General features: G+C 42.2%; 2 protein-coding genes across 3 annotated transcripts in view; one reads left to right on the top strand and one right to left on the bottom strand.

The window, feature by feature from the left end:
* NPHP3 (nephrocystin 3) overlaps window positions 1–6,312 on the bottom strand; it is a 47,664-nt gene extending 41,352 nt beyond the window's left edge. Inside the window, exons 1-3 of the mRNA XM_084619360.1 lie at window positions 5,502–6,312; window positions 3,260–3,385; window positions 1,420–1,570 (exon numbers count right to left, since the gene is read on the bottom strand). Of these exons, the coding sequence (XP_084475486.1) occupies window positions 1,420–1,570; window positions 3,260–3,385; window positions 5,502–5,855 (631 nt within the window). The 5' untranslated portion in view covers window positions 5,856–6,312. The remainder of the gene's footprint in view (window positions 1–1,419; window positions 1,571–3,259; window positions 3,386–5,501) is intronic.
* Window positions 6,313–6,336: 24 nt separating this feature from the next.
* TMEM108 (transmembrane protein 108) overlaps window positions 6,337–13,264 on the top strand; it is a 384,089-nt gene continuing 377,161 nt past the window's right edge. For both annotated transcript variants that reach the window (XM_084619368.1, XM_084619366.1), the window contains exon 1: window positions 6,337–6,474. The gene's annotated coding sequence lies outside the window, so the exon portion shown is untranslated. The remainder of the gene's footprint in view (window positions 6,475–13,264) is intronic.

The following is a 13,264-nucleotide window of genomic DNA, read 5'->3' as shown; positions in this document are numbered from 1 at the left end:
TGACAAATGCCACTAATTGAAATTCTTCTCCCTTAGCAGGTTCGCTCACTACTTTGTCTAATGTGGTTTTAAATCTGCACTCCCTCACTGTTACTGAGAAGCCATGCTACTAAAGAAATAGTAACAGAGCATGTTAGTACATGGGTCTCTCAAAACTGAGGACGCCATCATTGGTTTCAAATGCTGTATTAGGTCACCTATAAGGAAGAGTTTCATAGTTTTACTGTAGTCATTTGTGCACGTCACGAAGTCACCACACTGTTGACAGTCTCTGTTTAAGAAAGACCCAGACCTAAGGAGCAGAAAAGTGTTGCAGGTCAGAAGTGAAATACATTTCTTAGTTGGGTGGAAAAGCTTTATAGTTAACTTCTCATATTATCCTTGGATTACACCATTGCCTACTAATCTATCACTTTCAAGACCACTAAATTCAAATTTTTGAAGAAAAAAATGAAAATAAGTTAAGAAAGATTTTTAAAGGAGGGATGAGGAAGTATAAAACACAAATAAGAAGGAATATAAAAGAAGAAGGGAGAAAATATACATGGGGAAGAGGTAGGAATCATAAGCCCGTTAAAATCAAGAATGTCACTAGTGTCACTAGAATTTAGCACGTGCATAAGTGCTTTGCAGAATCAGAGCCATACATAGCACTATGAAACATTTCTAGTTCTGAAGGTTATTCAGCCACTTCAGCTGTGATTTGTGTCACATCTTGTTAGCAAAGCAGGGTCAGATGTAATAGCACGGGACACTGGACTTCAAGGGAAAACCCAAGTGTTGCAGGAAGTGATGCTGGTGATCCCTAGTCTGTATCTAACCAATACCATGGCATGGTACTAATGGGCACTGTGCTGATGGAGATGCCATGTTTTGGATCAGATGTAAAACCAGGAGACTGAATGCTTATAACCGCTAAATATCCAGTGTTGTTAAAGATTAAGGCTGTTCAAAACTGGTCCCCCCTGTCAAATTCCAATTTGACATTCTGCGTAGGTTTCCAATTTTGTTCATTTTCTGTTCTGATGGGTTATATGGGGCTGATATGCCAAACTGGAACATAACCTCTAGACTTGAGAAAATGAGATCAGATAGCAGGAAACTCACAATGAAAATACAAGAAAAGCAGAAAGGTTCAGGGAAGGTAGAAAGTCAAGGTGTTTTTTAGAATATGGAGCACTACAAATATAAATGGAATCACCAAAAATGGCTCATTTGTTTAGGGCCTCCACAGACTTAAAAAAAACACAATTTAAATTGTAAACTGTTTTTATCCTTCATACAATATGTCTTTGTGCTTTTAAAACTTGCATTATAAAGCCTCACAATCTATAGTGCATATATATTTTCTTTTGCTATACTTCATAAAATTTAATCTTTTTTTATTCGCTTGCTGAAAGTAGGAAATGGAATTCTTACCAGTAACTTCTGTGCAATTGTCATCTGAATCAGACTCTTCGGGATCGAAGACTTGGATCCCTTGGGCTTGCAGTCTCTGAAGTTTTGTTTCCAGCTCTCGTTTGGCCCTCAGTAAATCCTGAATCTCATTTTCCTTAGTTTCCCTGAAAATCTAGAAAAAGGAAAGGATTTTTTTTAAAGTATAAAGCCAACTCTTACTATTTTTTCACAAGTCTTGTGAAATTTGATGTTTGATCTATAGCCCCAGCTCCTGAATTCATGTGATCTGCTGTCATTAAAAAAAAAGTGAGATTTGAGCCCTCACTGTGGTAGAGAAAGACTTGAAAATGTGACCCAAGTGAACATAAGAACGGCCATACTGGGTCAGACCAAAGGTCCATCTAGCCCAGTATCCTGTCTGCCAACAGTGGCCAATGCCAGATGCTTCAGAGAGAATGAACAGAACAGGTGATCATTAAGTGATCCATCCCGTCACCCATTCCCAGCTTCTGACAAACTGAGGCTAGGGACACCATCCCTGCCCATCCTGGCTAATAACCATTGATAGCTCTATCCTCCTTGAATTTGTCCAGTTCTTTTTGAATCCTGTTATAGTCTTGGCCTTCACAACATCCCAAGTGCAACCCATTCTCTCAAAAATCAGAAGGCGAATAAAGGAATCCAACATTTATATTATTTTTAAATCATGATTTTTAAATCAATGCCATGATTTTGGGGTTACTGACTCATGATTTTTGAATGTTTGGGATGGACAGTACTAAAATAACCTCATAAGTAATATCCATGGTTTTTAACTTAGTTTTAAGAAAAGCCAGCTTTTTTCAGCAACAAAACTATAATTTGTTCTCAAAGATTTCCCTATTATTTTTTGAATGGACGTATATTATTTTACTGTGGATTGTTGTACTGACAGCTATACACCTTTAATTTAAGTAGTTTAAAATACAGAGACCAGATATCTGGAATTGTCTTATATATACAATATTACTATCACAAGCTAAAACTGATTAATGAGCTTGGTCTTTGATCAAAACTAAGTACTTAAGATCCCAAGCGAATACAAGAGATCTGTAGACTTAATTACAAATACAATTTAAAACAAAACTCTTTGAAACCAATCCTTGCCTTACTTATCTACCAAAACATTTCCTCTGCTACAGTTGATCATATTGGCAAGCCCTAAAACAGTGCAGAGAAATGCATTCACTGTCTAATTTTGGGTGCTAGCAGTGGGATCAGCTGCAGGAGGGGAAAACCAAAAGCATCAGCTTGGCAATTAATAAGCATTTCAAGTCACCCTAATGCAAAAATATTATGGCTTTTATCTTCACTTGGCTCTTGTATTTTAGTAGCACAAAGAGATGTGCCAATAGCTGGCACAGGGGGTATTTTTTTAATGAAAACTAAAAATGTTGAACATTAAAAAATTAAATATAAGCATTACTGAGAAATAACCAAAGTCAGTGAGCCTACAATTTATTTTTCTTTATAACATCATGTAACATAACTTCTGATCTGCATGTTCCTTGCCCCTTCTAAGTGTGAAATTGGCAAAAGCTGATGAAATGGCACAGAAGGTGCCAGGATGTTGAGCAACAGTAACTTTTCTCCTTTCCATTTTCAAAAGCATTATTTTCCACTAAGACTAAATGTTATTAAAAAACATTTCTACAGGTAAATTTTGGTATGATTAATTTGGAGTAAATAGTGGATTAAGGCCCTGGACCTACAATGAGTTTCATATCAGCAGACATCTGCATCTAGGCAGAACCTACCCAGAGAGAGTTCACTGAGGGATTTTCTTGGTCATTTTCCTGGGGGATAAAGTGAAGATGCTTACCTTGAATTGTCTCTTGACTTTGTCTCGGTCGTGTTCAAATGTAGCAGCTCTCTCCATGGCTTGATATTTGGCTTCTAAAGCACTTTCTTTCTCTCTAAGTATTTTCTGGTAAGTTTTCTGAAGAGCCTGAAAATATTTAATATATGATTTCTCTGAAAGAAAATTATTATTGCTATAAAGTTTTAGCATATTTTTCAGCTACTGAGTTTAGATAGCAAATTCAATAGTTTTGCTGCAATAGCCCTTTTACAACTCTTAATTCAATGAAGAAGTTTTTGTTTGGTTTTTTGTTTGTTTAGATTTAAACATTGCATTGCAGTGTTGGAACACAAATCAGTGCAATCTTATCATGAATGACAAACAAAATATTTAACATTTTTATTAAAGCTAATGTTAAAATTGTATAATACACAGGTTGAGAAAAGAGTGTCTGTACATCTGGGTATAGTGCTCGGGGGTTCTTGCAACAAATTTTTGGGTGGCCTCAGAATGTGGCCACCAACTCTTACTGGTGGCTGCTCTGACAATTTTTCCTAAAATACTTAATAACTTTAGAAAAAACAAATAAATATGTGCATATACATGTCCAAATCATTGTAATTTATTTATGTAGGGGTTTATTGCAGACTCAATAATTAAAAATAATGTACAGTTGTCTACTCATTACTGGACCTAAACAGAATAGAAACACAATAAGGTGCTTTGCATGTTTTGCTTTTTTTGGTTGCTTTTTTATTAGACTTGCTAGCTAGTAAGTCTGCTGTGAAAAGTGACATTTTGTATATTTGTTAATACCACTTTTACAGCAGACTTGCTAGCTAGCTGGGAGGCTGTGAAAAGTGATATTAATAAAATATCACTTTTCACAGCAGACATACTCAGCCCCGGTAAGCTGGGGGACAAATTAAGCCCTGGATGGGGAAGTGGGTAGTGGGCCAAGGGGTGAAAGGGGGATAGATAGATGGGAGTCAGGGAAGATGGGGGAGGTGAGTCCAGAGCAAGAGCCTGGGACCCTGGTGCACAGATGGGGACTGGAGGAGGCAGCGAGGGCCAGGGACGATGTGCAGGGGGTGATCCTGGAGCCCTGCAGCTGTGGGATGGAGCCTGCTGCCACACGGCCAGAGCCTGTACCCCCACCCCCGGGCTTAAGCCTGAAGCCAAGCCCCACTGTTCCCAGGAAGGTGGGGAATTCACGCTGGCTGCTTACTCCTACATGTTTGTGGCTCCAGAAGGGGATAGAGACCAGTCCCTGCTGGTGGTCCTGGGGGAGGTTTACTCCCCACACCCCCCATCATCACCCAGGAGGCTGTGGCTGCAAGAAAAGCCCCTGGTGGCCACATGCAGCCACGGTGGCCACATTTGAGAAACACTGGTTTAGATTATCCGCAAATACAAAGTTTGTTTTTAAAGTCATAAAATACATATAGTGCAAGCAGACTCCAGTGCTCTAATGCAGCCCCACTGACTTCATTTTTACTTCAGTGGGGCTCTGAAGAAACCTGGAAAGAAAAGTGAAACTGACCAATTCAAGCTGGAAATATTGCAAATAATAAACCAATTGTCTAAATGGTGAAAAGTAAACTAGATGTTTTATTTTATTATAAAAATTTAAGTTTTTATTAAAGATGTCTAGATTAACATAGGTAAAGAAATTGAACACATTTTTTAACTGTCCATTTCTTTTTTTAGTTGCTGATTTGTCCATGTAAAAATGCCATCTTGATCTGAAATATTTTGCCTGCAGTTGTGAATCTTGTTTCTACCAGGCTATATTTAAAAACTGGAATTTTATAAGGGTGCTACTCAGCAGCTCCACCCAGAGTAGGCGGGAGAATACTGGGAGGTGGACAGCTTGTCCAGAAGATGCTGGGAACAGGAGGAGATAAAGAACCCTCGACTGCTCTCCACCAAGAGACTAGTTGGGAGGAAGGAGGTCAATGCTAAAGCCATAGTTGAGGGGTCTATTCCCCATTTCAAAAGGCGTATGGGGTAGTGGAAAGAGATCTGGGTTCTGTTCCCAGTTTTGACACTTATTTCCTGAACAACTTTAGACAAATCTCTTGTCTTCTTTATCCCTCCGTTTTCCCATCTGTAAAATGGAGATACTCAATTTGTCAAGTGCTTTGAGATGTAAGGATGAACAGTGCTAGACAGGAGCTAATATTTGCCTCAGAAGATGAGATCTTCCCTCCCACCCCTTTCCCTATCAACCATGGTGTGGGTCAGTAGAATTGCTAGTTACCTGGAGCTCTGCCCGGAGTCTCTTGTTCTCCAGGTCTAGCTTGGCTTCTTTCTTGACCATAGAGGCCACCTCGTTGTTCTTGCTGACACGGAAGATCTCATATTCTTTTTTCAGGCGCTCATACTCCGCCATGCACTCCAACTCCTGTACTGAGGCAGTGGATTTGAAGCTGGCCCCAATGAGGCCTCCAGGCCGCGAAGCACCCACCCGGCGGAAAGAACTGCGCAGCAGGCGAGCTTTGGGCTTCACCTCTACTGGGATCTCACAGGCTTCGCCACCACCTCCCCCATAAGTGTCCTCAATCACCTCCCCGCCAGTGCCCGCTGGGCTCACCAGGGAGGAAGCTGTCCCCATCGTTGGGGGCCAGGTTGGGATGCTGCCCTCACTGCTGCTCCCCTTTCTCCATGGGTTTGGCAGCTGGAGTCACCCAGTAGCCAGGCATGGGTGCCAGGCACGTGTCACTGGTTCTGTCCCTCTAGCAGTTTATACCAGGGTCATGCCTGTGGTGTCTGTGCACCGGTGGAGTGGCTGGCAGTGGGGCTCCCCACACAGGTCAGGGGCTTGCCCGGGCTCTCCCCACCAGTCCCTACCAACTAGACTGGCTTCAAGCCCCACTTCCACCCAGGGGAGCAATGACGGGCTGCCCCGCTGTCTAGGGCGGGCCCACGGGACAGCAGCAGCTCCCCAGGGTGGCATGAATAACACCCCTCGGCAGGGGGGAGCCAGCCATAGCCTCGGGGACTCCGTGCCCCCAAGCCCGGGGTCTCGGGCAGCCGCAGCGCTGCAAGGGGCGGGACAGGGCTCAGAGGAGGAAGGAAGGAGGGAGCCACGTGGGCCGCCTCCAGCCCGCCCCGGACAGAGCAGGGTGGGGGCCGGGACTCGGGAGTCTCTGCGCCCGGCGGGTTGCAGGGCGCCTCCTGCGGCCAGACCCCGCTCTGCGCGGCGCTGCTGGGCCGCCGGCTGGGAGCGCCAGGTACCGGCCCGAGGGGTGAGGGGAGGCGGGGCTGGCGGCCCGAGGGGGAAGAGCCGGGAGGGTGCTGACAGGGGCTGGTGGAAGAAGGAGGGAGCGGGGCAGGGAGGGGAGAAGAGGGGCCGAGCTGGTGGGGAGGGGCTCGTGGGGAGATGGGGGCTGGAGGGGGGACGCCTCGCTCGTGGCGCGGGGGAAGGGAGAGGGGCAGAGGCAGTACAGAAGCAAGGGGTTGGTTTGTTCCCCAGAGCAGAGGGACACGTCTCGAGATAAAAGAAATAACTGTGGGCGCTAAAGTATGGGGTGGGGGTGGGGGTGGGGGTGGGGAGGAGCGAAAAGAGGAGGGGGGGGGGAGCCTATTTCCCTAGAAGAGTTGAGGAGGCAGGAGTCGGGAGGCAAAGCAGCCACTTATAGCATATTTGTTTTAATTCTTTTAGCCACTTTTAGCATATTTTAGTTGGAGAGGTTTCAGAAACAATTTGGAAGAAAAAGAACAAGGAGGGGAAAGAAGCCAAACCCAAATAGGGCCCAAATAGGGCGACTGTGGTAAATAGAACAATCTGTTTCCACCAGAAGTAATTAGTACAGTAATGCAGCTGGGGGAAACAGCATTGTACTTTAGGCTTTATAAGCTCTTTGGGGCACTGGCTTTTTTTTTTTGTTGTGGGTTCCTACAGCGCCTAGCACAATGGACTCCTTGTCCCTGGCTCAGGTTGCTAGGCACTACATGTGACGTTCCCCTGGTATTATCCAGACCAGTGATCTGCTAGGTCACTCCAGTCCTTGACTCCGGGAGCCAGCCTTACCCTGCTCTGCTGTGAGAACCCTCCCACTCCTGGGCTGTTCATGCACAGCCTCTGGCATGTAAGCTGCTCCTTGGATTGTGCAACCAAATGACACTAGCCAATATCTCCGGGCCCAGACACAACCCTAGGAACCTCAGTCTTGCAGTGCCCAGTTATGCCCACTGGATGCTGCAAGCTTATATGAGTTCATCAATTTAACAAATAAGTTGATATGTTATCCCAAGGGGAGTCTCTGACATGCTTCAACCCAAACACACTGCTTCAGGTAGAATAAACAAACAAGTGTATTAACTATGAAAGATAGATTTTAAGTGATTATAAGTCAAAGCATAAAAAGTCAGATTTGGTCAAATGAAATAAAAGTAAAACGCATTCTAAGCTGATCTTAACACTTTCAGTGCCCTTACAAACTTAGATGCTTCTCACCACAGGCTGGCTGGTTACCCTTCAGCCAGGCTCTCCCCTTTGATCAGCACTTCAGTTGCTTGGTGTGGTCAGTCTGTAGATGTAGGTGGAAGAGAGAGGAAGAGCATGGCAAACGTCTCTCCCTTTTATCATGTTCTTTCTTCCCTCTTGGCTTTGCCCTCCCCCCTTCAGAGTCAGGTGAGCATTACCTCATCACAGTCCCAAACTGACCAAAGAAGGGGGGATGACTGACTTGAGAGTCCAACAGATTCTTTGTTTTTGCCCAGGCCAGTGTCCTTTGTTCCTGTGAGGCTGGGCTGGCTTTGTCCCATCCATGCCCTGATGAGGTGTGAACTTGCTTGGCCTTGATTTAAGCCATGAGGGCACATTTTCAGCCTCATAACTATATACATGAAATTACAACCTATAACATTACTATAACATTACCATAACAATGCCAAGTACATCATGAGCCTTCCGAAGACACCTGACATGACAAACTTTGCATTAGATATCACACAATCATATTATAAGGATGAACATGGGGGTGTACGCTGTTCCCATGAAGTACAGAGTGTCACACTACAGTCATACAAATAATAACAAAAATTAATGGTAATTTTTGTGTGCACTGAAAAATCTTCCCATTTTCAGGGGATCTCAGCCCTTACCATCCATTGAATCAGTTACTGTGCTAATTTGTTATCATTTCCCAAACAGCACAAATGGAAGTGCCCATTTGTTAAGGATGGTTAATCAGTTTCTATGTTCTAGCAAAAATATTTACGATTGTCCTTCCAGAATATGATTCCCTCAGAGGACTGCCACCTGTCCTGAAATTCACAGACAATTTAGAGCACCAGAGTTATTTAGGCTTTTACAATGCTAGGTCCCAATCCTGCAAGCACTTATGCACATGAGTAGTACTAATTCAATGGGACTGTTCATGTCCATGAGTGCTTACAGGATTGGGGCATTATGCAATGTAGCTGTCATCCCGTAGTTCTGTAACAGAATCCGCTCCTGTGATCTTACCAGCCCACTTAGCGCCTATCAAAGTCATTGGGATTTGATGGTGCCGAGCATTTCACAAGGGGTGATCAATGCCTAATAGGAACAGGTCATGACATTATGACATAATGGACAACGTCTACATAGGGCACTCCTACTTCAATGTGCTTTGTTGGAGTTAAAAGGCATATCTTTCTCCTGCCTTCATGTCTCTTTACAGCTTTCAGATCTACTCCTTGCGGATATCTTGGTTGTGGAGAAGCCAGGAAAATCCCTGCTCCCCTTAAAATTTAAGACTTAAATTATCTGTCTTCTGGCTCTAAATATTTGTTAACCTTCCTCCCCAGTAACATATGTCCTCTTTATCTTCTGGGGTTTGAATTCCATCAACTAAACACATTATAATGCACTATTTACATCTGTCTTTATCTTCAAGACTTTTGTCTGGCTCCCCACACATCCTGGGATATTTACACAAAGAAACCAGTGAGACTCACAAGCATGTTGGTTTATTCCCAAACCTCAGAATCCATCATACTGTAACAGTATGAAAGAAAAACAAAAAAAAATGACCAACCACATCAAAGAAGATCTTGTCTGGCTTATACATTTGCTGTGTGAGCAATTAACTAACTTATAATGTAGTAAAAGAAAAAGTATTTTAGAGAAATCTGATATGATCTCATTCCGAACGCCTACACAATTGTTTCTGTCAGAGAGGAAAATTAGTGTATTGTACACAAATCAAAAAGGAAATGATTTTATTTTCTTTAATAACTCTGGCTTGTGAATTATGGGGTAGTGGCATGTAGCAAGATCCTATGCTAACATGGAAAGATGTTGCATGTCTGTATGAAAAAGCAACTCGTTCCTTGGCTGAATGATGGGCTGTGGTTGATTGTCCTATGTAAAACTTATTTCAGCTAAAAAACCATTTGTGGCATACTGAATATGGGGTGTGTGGAAGTGCTACATGGTTCCTCACATTGACATCAATGGGAGTTATGCATGCCTAGCCAGAGCAGCATGCTTTCTATAAATATATCAGAGGGATAAATACCATGGAGAGAGAGGAATTATTTAAGCTCAGTACCAATGTGGACACAAGAACAAATGGATATAAACTGGCCATCGGGAAGTTTAGACTTGAAATTAGACAAAGGTTTCTAACCATCAGAGGAGTGAAGTTCTGGAACAGCCTTCCAAGGGAGGCAGTGGGGGCAAAAGACCTATCTGGCTTCAAGATTAAGCTTGATAAATTTAGGGAGGAGATGGTATGATGGGTAGCATGATTTTGGGAATTAACTGATCTTTGACTATTTGTGGTAAATAGGCCCAATGGCCTGTGATGGGATGTTAGATTGGATGGGACCTGAGTTACTACAGAGAATTCTTTCCTGGGTATCTGGCTGGTGAGTCTTGCCCACATGCTCAGGGTTCAGCTGATCGCCATTTTTGGGGTCGGGAAGGAATTTTCCTTCAGGGCAGATTGGAAGAGGCCCTGCGGGTTTTTCACCTTCCTCTGCAGCGTGGGGCACGGGTCACTTGCTGGAGGATTCTCTGCACCTTTAAGTCTTTAAACCATGATTTGAGGACTTGAATAGCTCAGACATAGGTGAGAGGTTTATTGCAGGAGTGGGTAGGTGAGATTCTGTGGCCTGCGTTGTGCAGGAGGTCAGACTAGATGATCATAATGGTCCCTTCTGACCTTAAAGTCTATGAGCATATAGATCAAGAATTCTGAAATGAAGCAGGGCTCTGAGTTTCCTCATTTGCATGTCAATATACAGAAGCTCTTCTATTTCAGAGCAGCACTGGTGTCTGAGTTCTGAGAACAAAGTCCAAGATTTGGTCATGCTTTTGGTTGCACCAAATTCTTTTCTGTGTTCTGGGTTCTTTGCAAGCCAGAATTGTGGCTTTCCTCACATGTAATCTCATTACCTTTGTCCTAGAATAAAAAAGACACGTTCTGCATTATAGTGGACCCTTGATCCATTGCTAATAATCCACTGATAGTAACAATTAAATTGGAGGAATTGTTGATATTGCTTCTCTGATTGGTTCCTCCCACCTCCACCCCCATATGTGTTACAGGAATTTAATATGGGGACGAGAGAGTTTCTGAATAAGAAAATTACACTGCTTCCCTGTTGTTTCATGGGTTGGTTTTTCTGATGTTTAAAGATTTTAGAATAGACTTCTCCAAAATTTAATTTATAAATCTTTAATAGTGAAGACTGGTTAAATATAGTATAATTCAGAAGGGTCATTGCATAGCTGCTGGAAACAGAGCCTCAAGGAATGTGAAGACTGGCTGTCTTAATTTTCAAAGATTATTAAGTGACCCTGGTAAATGATAGTTCAGCCTTTGACCAAATATCAGATCAAGTTCTCCAAAAATGGTGTCATATTACGTTTCATTTTTCTTTTTCTTAAGCCTCAACAGGAGCAACTTGACTAGCAGTCCTGTTGGGAATAAAACAATTAGGCATATTGTGATAATGTCATTCACAAACCAGTATGGGGTAGAATCTTTGAGCTAGGTTATGTCATAGCAATCCAACTATGAGTCCAGTTTATTGAGTTCATTGGGACAACTCACATACATAGGTAATTGTGTTTGTAGAATCAGGACCCATCTTTGTAAAGCCCCTCCATGGCTGCTACTCCATGCTTTGGGCTGGAAGAGCAACTCCTGCCCCTTGTCACCTCCATGTGAGGGTCCTTACTCATTGGATCCATGTAATTGCAAATCCAGTGGTCCCCCCACCAGATCTACCAACATCTCTACCCTTATATCGACTCCATTCTGAGTCAATAAAGAGTCCACATCTCTGGAACACAGGCAATGCGTCCTTTCCCCTGAGCAGCCACTTTGCCCATATTTCCCTCCTATGCAGATTATTATTAATTATTTGTATTACCATAGCACCTAGGAATCCTAGTCATGGACCAGGACCCCTTTGTTTTAGCTACCACCCTGCTTCTATGGGGTTCTCCACAAAAGGTGAATTTCACCCTAAAAGAATATTATTTGTCAGAGACTCTACAGGCTTTAAGCATGTCATCATATTACTTCAGTGTTGTCAGAGAACTTTACACTGAAAGCCTATCACAGATTTTCCAGAACACATTCATTCACCGTGGAGACACAATGGGGCCAAATTCATCTTTAGTACAACTCCATCTGAACTTCACTAGGGTGAATATATATCCAGCTTGTCAATTTTCTGTGCAACTGGCCTTATTTCTTAGAAAACAAAACTGCATTGAAATAATAAATAAATAATAAATCTAAAGTTTTAAAAAATCTATTTGAAATCCATCATGGTGTTACTTTTGTCTTCAGTGTATACCGTAACATTTAAAATGTGTGTTCATATGCTTAATTTGATGTTTAAGTTTTCACACTCTTGCCTTTATTCCATTTTAGGATATATTGTTGATCATGAGTTTGTAGGCATGGATCTGTCCCCTAGAGATAACTGGAGCATCAAGAACTGCTGTACTGTATGAAGTTTTCTACAGATTTGTTCTGTGCAATGCCTTTTTATTTGTGGAAAAAGAAGGTAACTATATAATTCTGATTATAAACTAAGTGGCCTTGCCTCTCACACAGATTTTTGTGCTGTTTTATTACCCTGAGATTCATGACAGCTAAGAATTAGCACATCCAGCATCTAGCCACATAAATATTCCAGTATAATTTAGTATAAAGAGGTACAGAAAATAGCAAAGAAATTTGCAGCTGGAGTGAGTGTTTCAGAACATAGGCTCCCACAGTCTGACTGCATGTTATAAATAAGAGTTTTGCTATGATTGGAATAAATTATTGAAAACAGGATGCTCTAAATAGAAAACAACCGTGCAGCTCAAAGCTATCTTCTTCCTTATAAATTCAGAGTTTAGAATAATTAAATACTACTGACAAAGGCAAAACATTAGAAAAGCCCTTCATAAATCAATAGTAAGTTGTGGCTGTACTGTACCAAAACTGATCAGTTTTTTATGATTTCATGGATTATTCCAAAATACATGTCGAAGCACAGCTTTTAGTCACATCATGATTAAGAGAGTTCTAAGGGGGATGTGTAGTGAAAGTAGTGCAATGTGGTAATTCTAAAAATGTTGCTTTTATTCTGGATTATACATCACTCTTGTTACTGGCTGTGAAGCTTTTAGTCTAAAAGTTAGCCTGATTGTCATCCCCAGTATTCTGGCCCATGTTATGAGTAGAAGCCTGGAGGGGCCGAATGGTGGAGCAAGTTTTAGCTTGGTTAAATTATTTTAACCCTTTTCATAGTCTCCTGAAAAGGTAGAATGCAGAATCTGGTATATAGTACAAAAAGAGCTGAGCTCTCAATTAATCAGCATCTCAGTTTTGTTGGATTCATTGTGCGGGTACTGGGCAGTGTTGCTAGCATGTGATATACAGGAGGTCAGACTAGATGATCTGGTAGTTCCTTCTGGCTTTAAACTCTATGTCTTTATGTAAAATAATGCCTGATTCATAGCCCGTTGAAGTTGATTGGAGTGTATCAGTTGACTTCAGTGGTTCTTTGAGTAAGGTCCTT

The sequence above is a fragment of the Lepidochelys olivacea genome (assembly GCF_965140295.1).
Source record: "Lepidochelys olivacea isolate rLepOli2 genome assembly, chromosome: 2".
Taxonomy (NCBI): domain Eukaryota; kingdom Metazoa; phylum Chordata; order Testudines; family Cheloniidae; genus Lepidochelys; species Lepidochelys olivacea.
The sequence above is the reverse complement of the archived record's forward strand: the minus strand, read 5'-3'. Positions and strand labels throughout refer to the sequence as shown.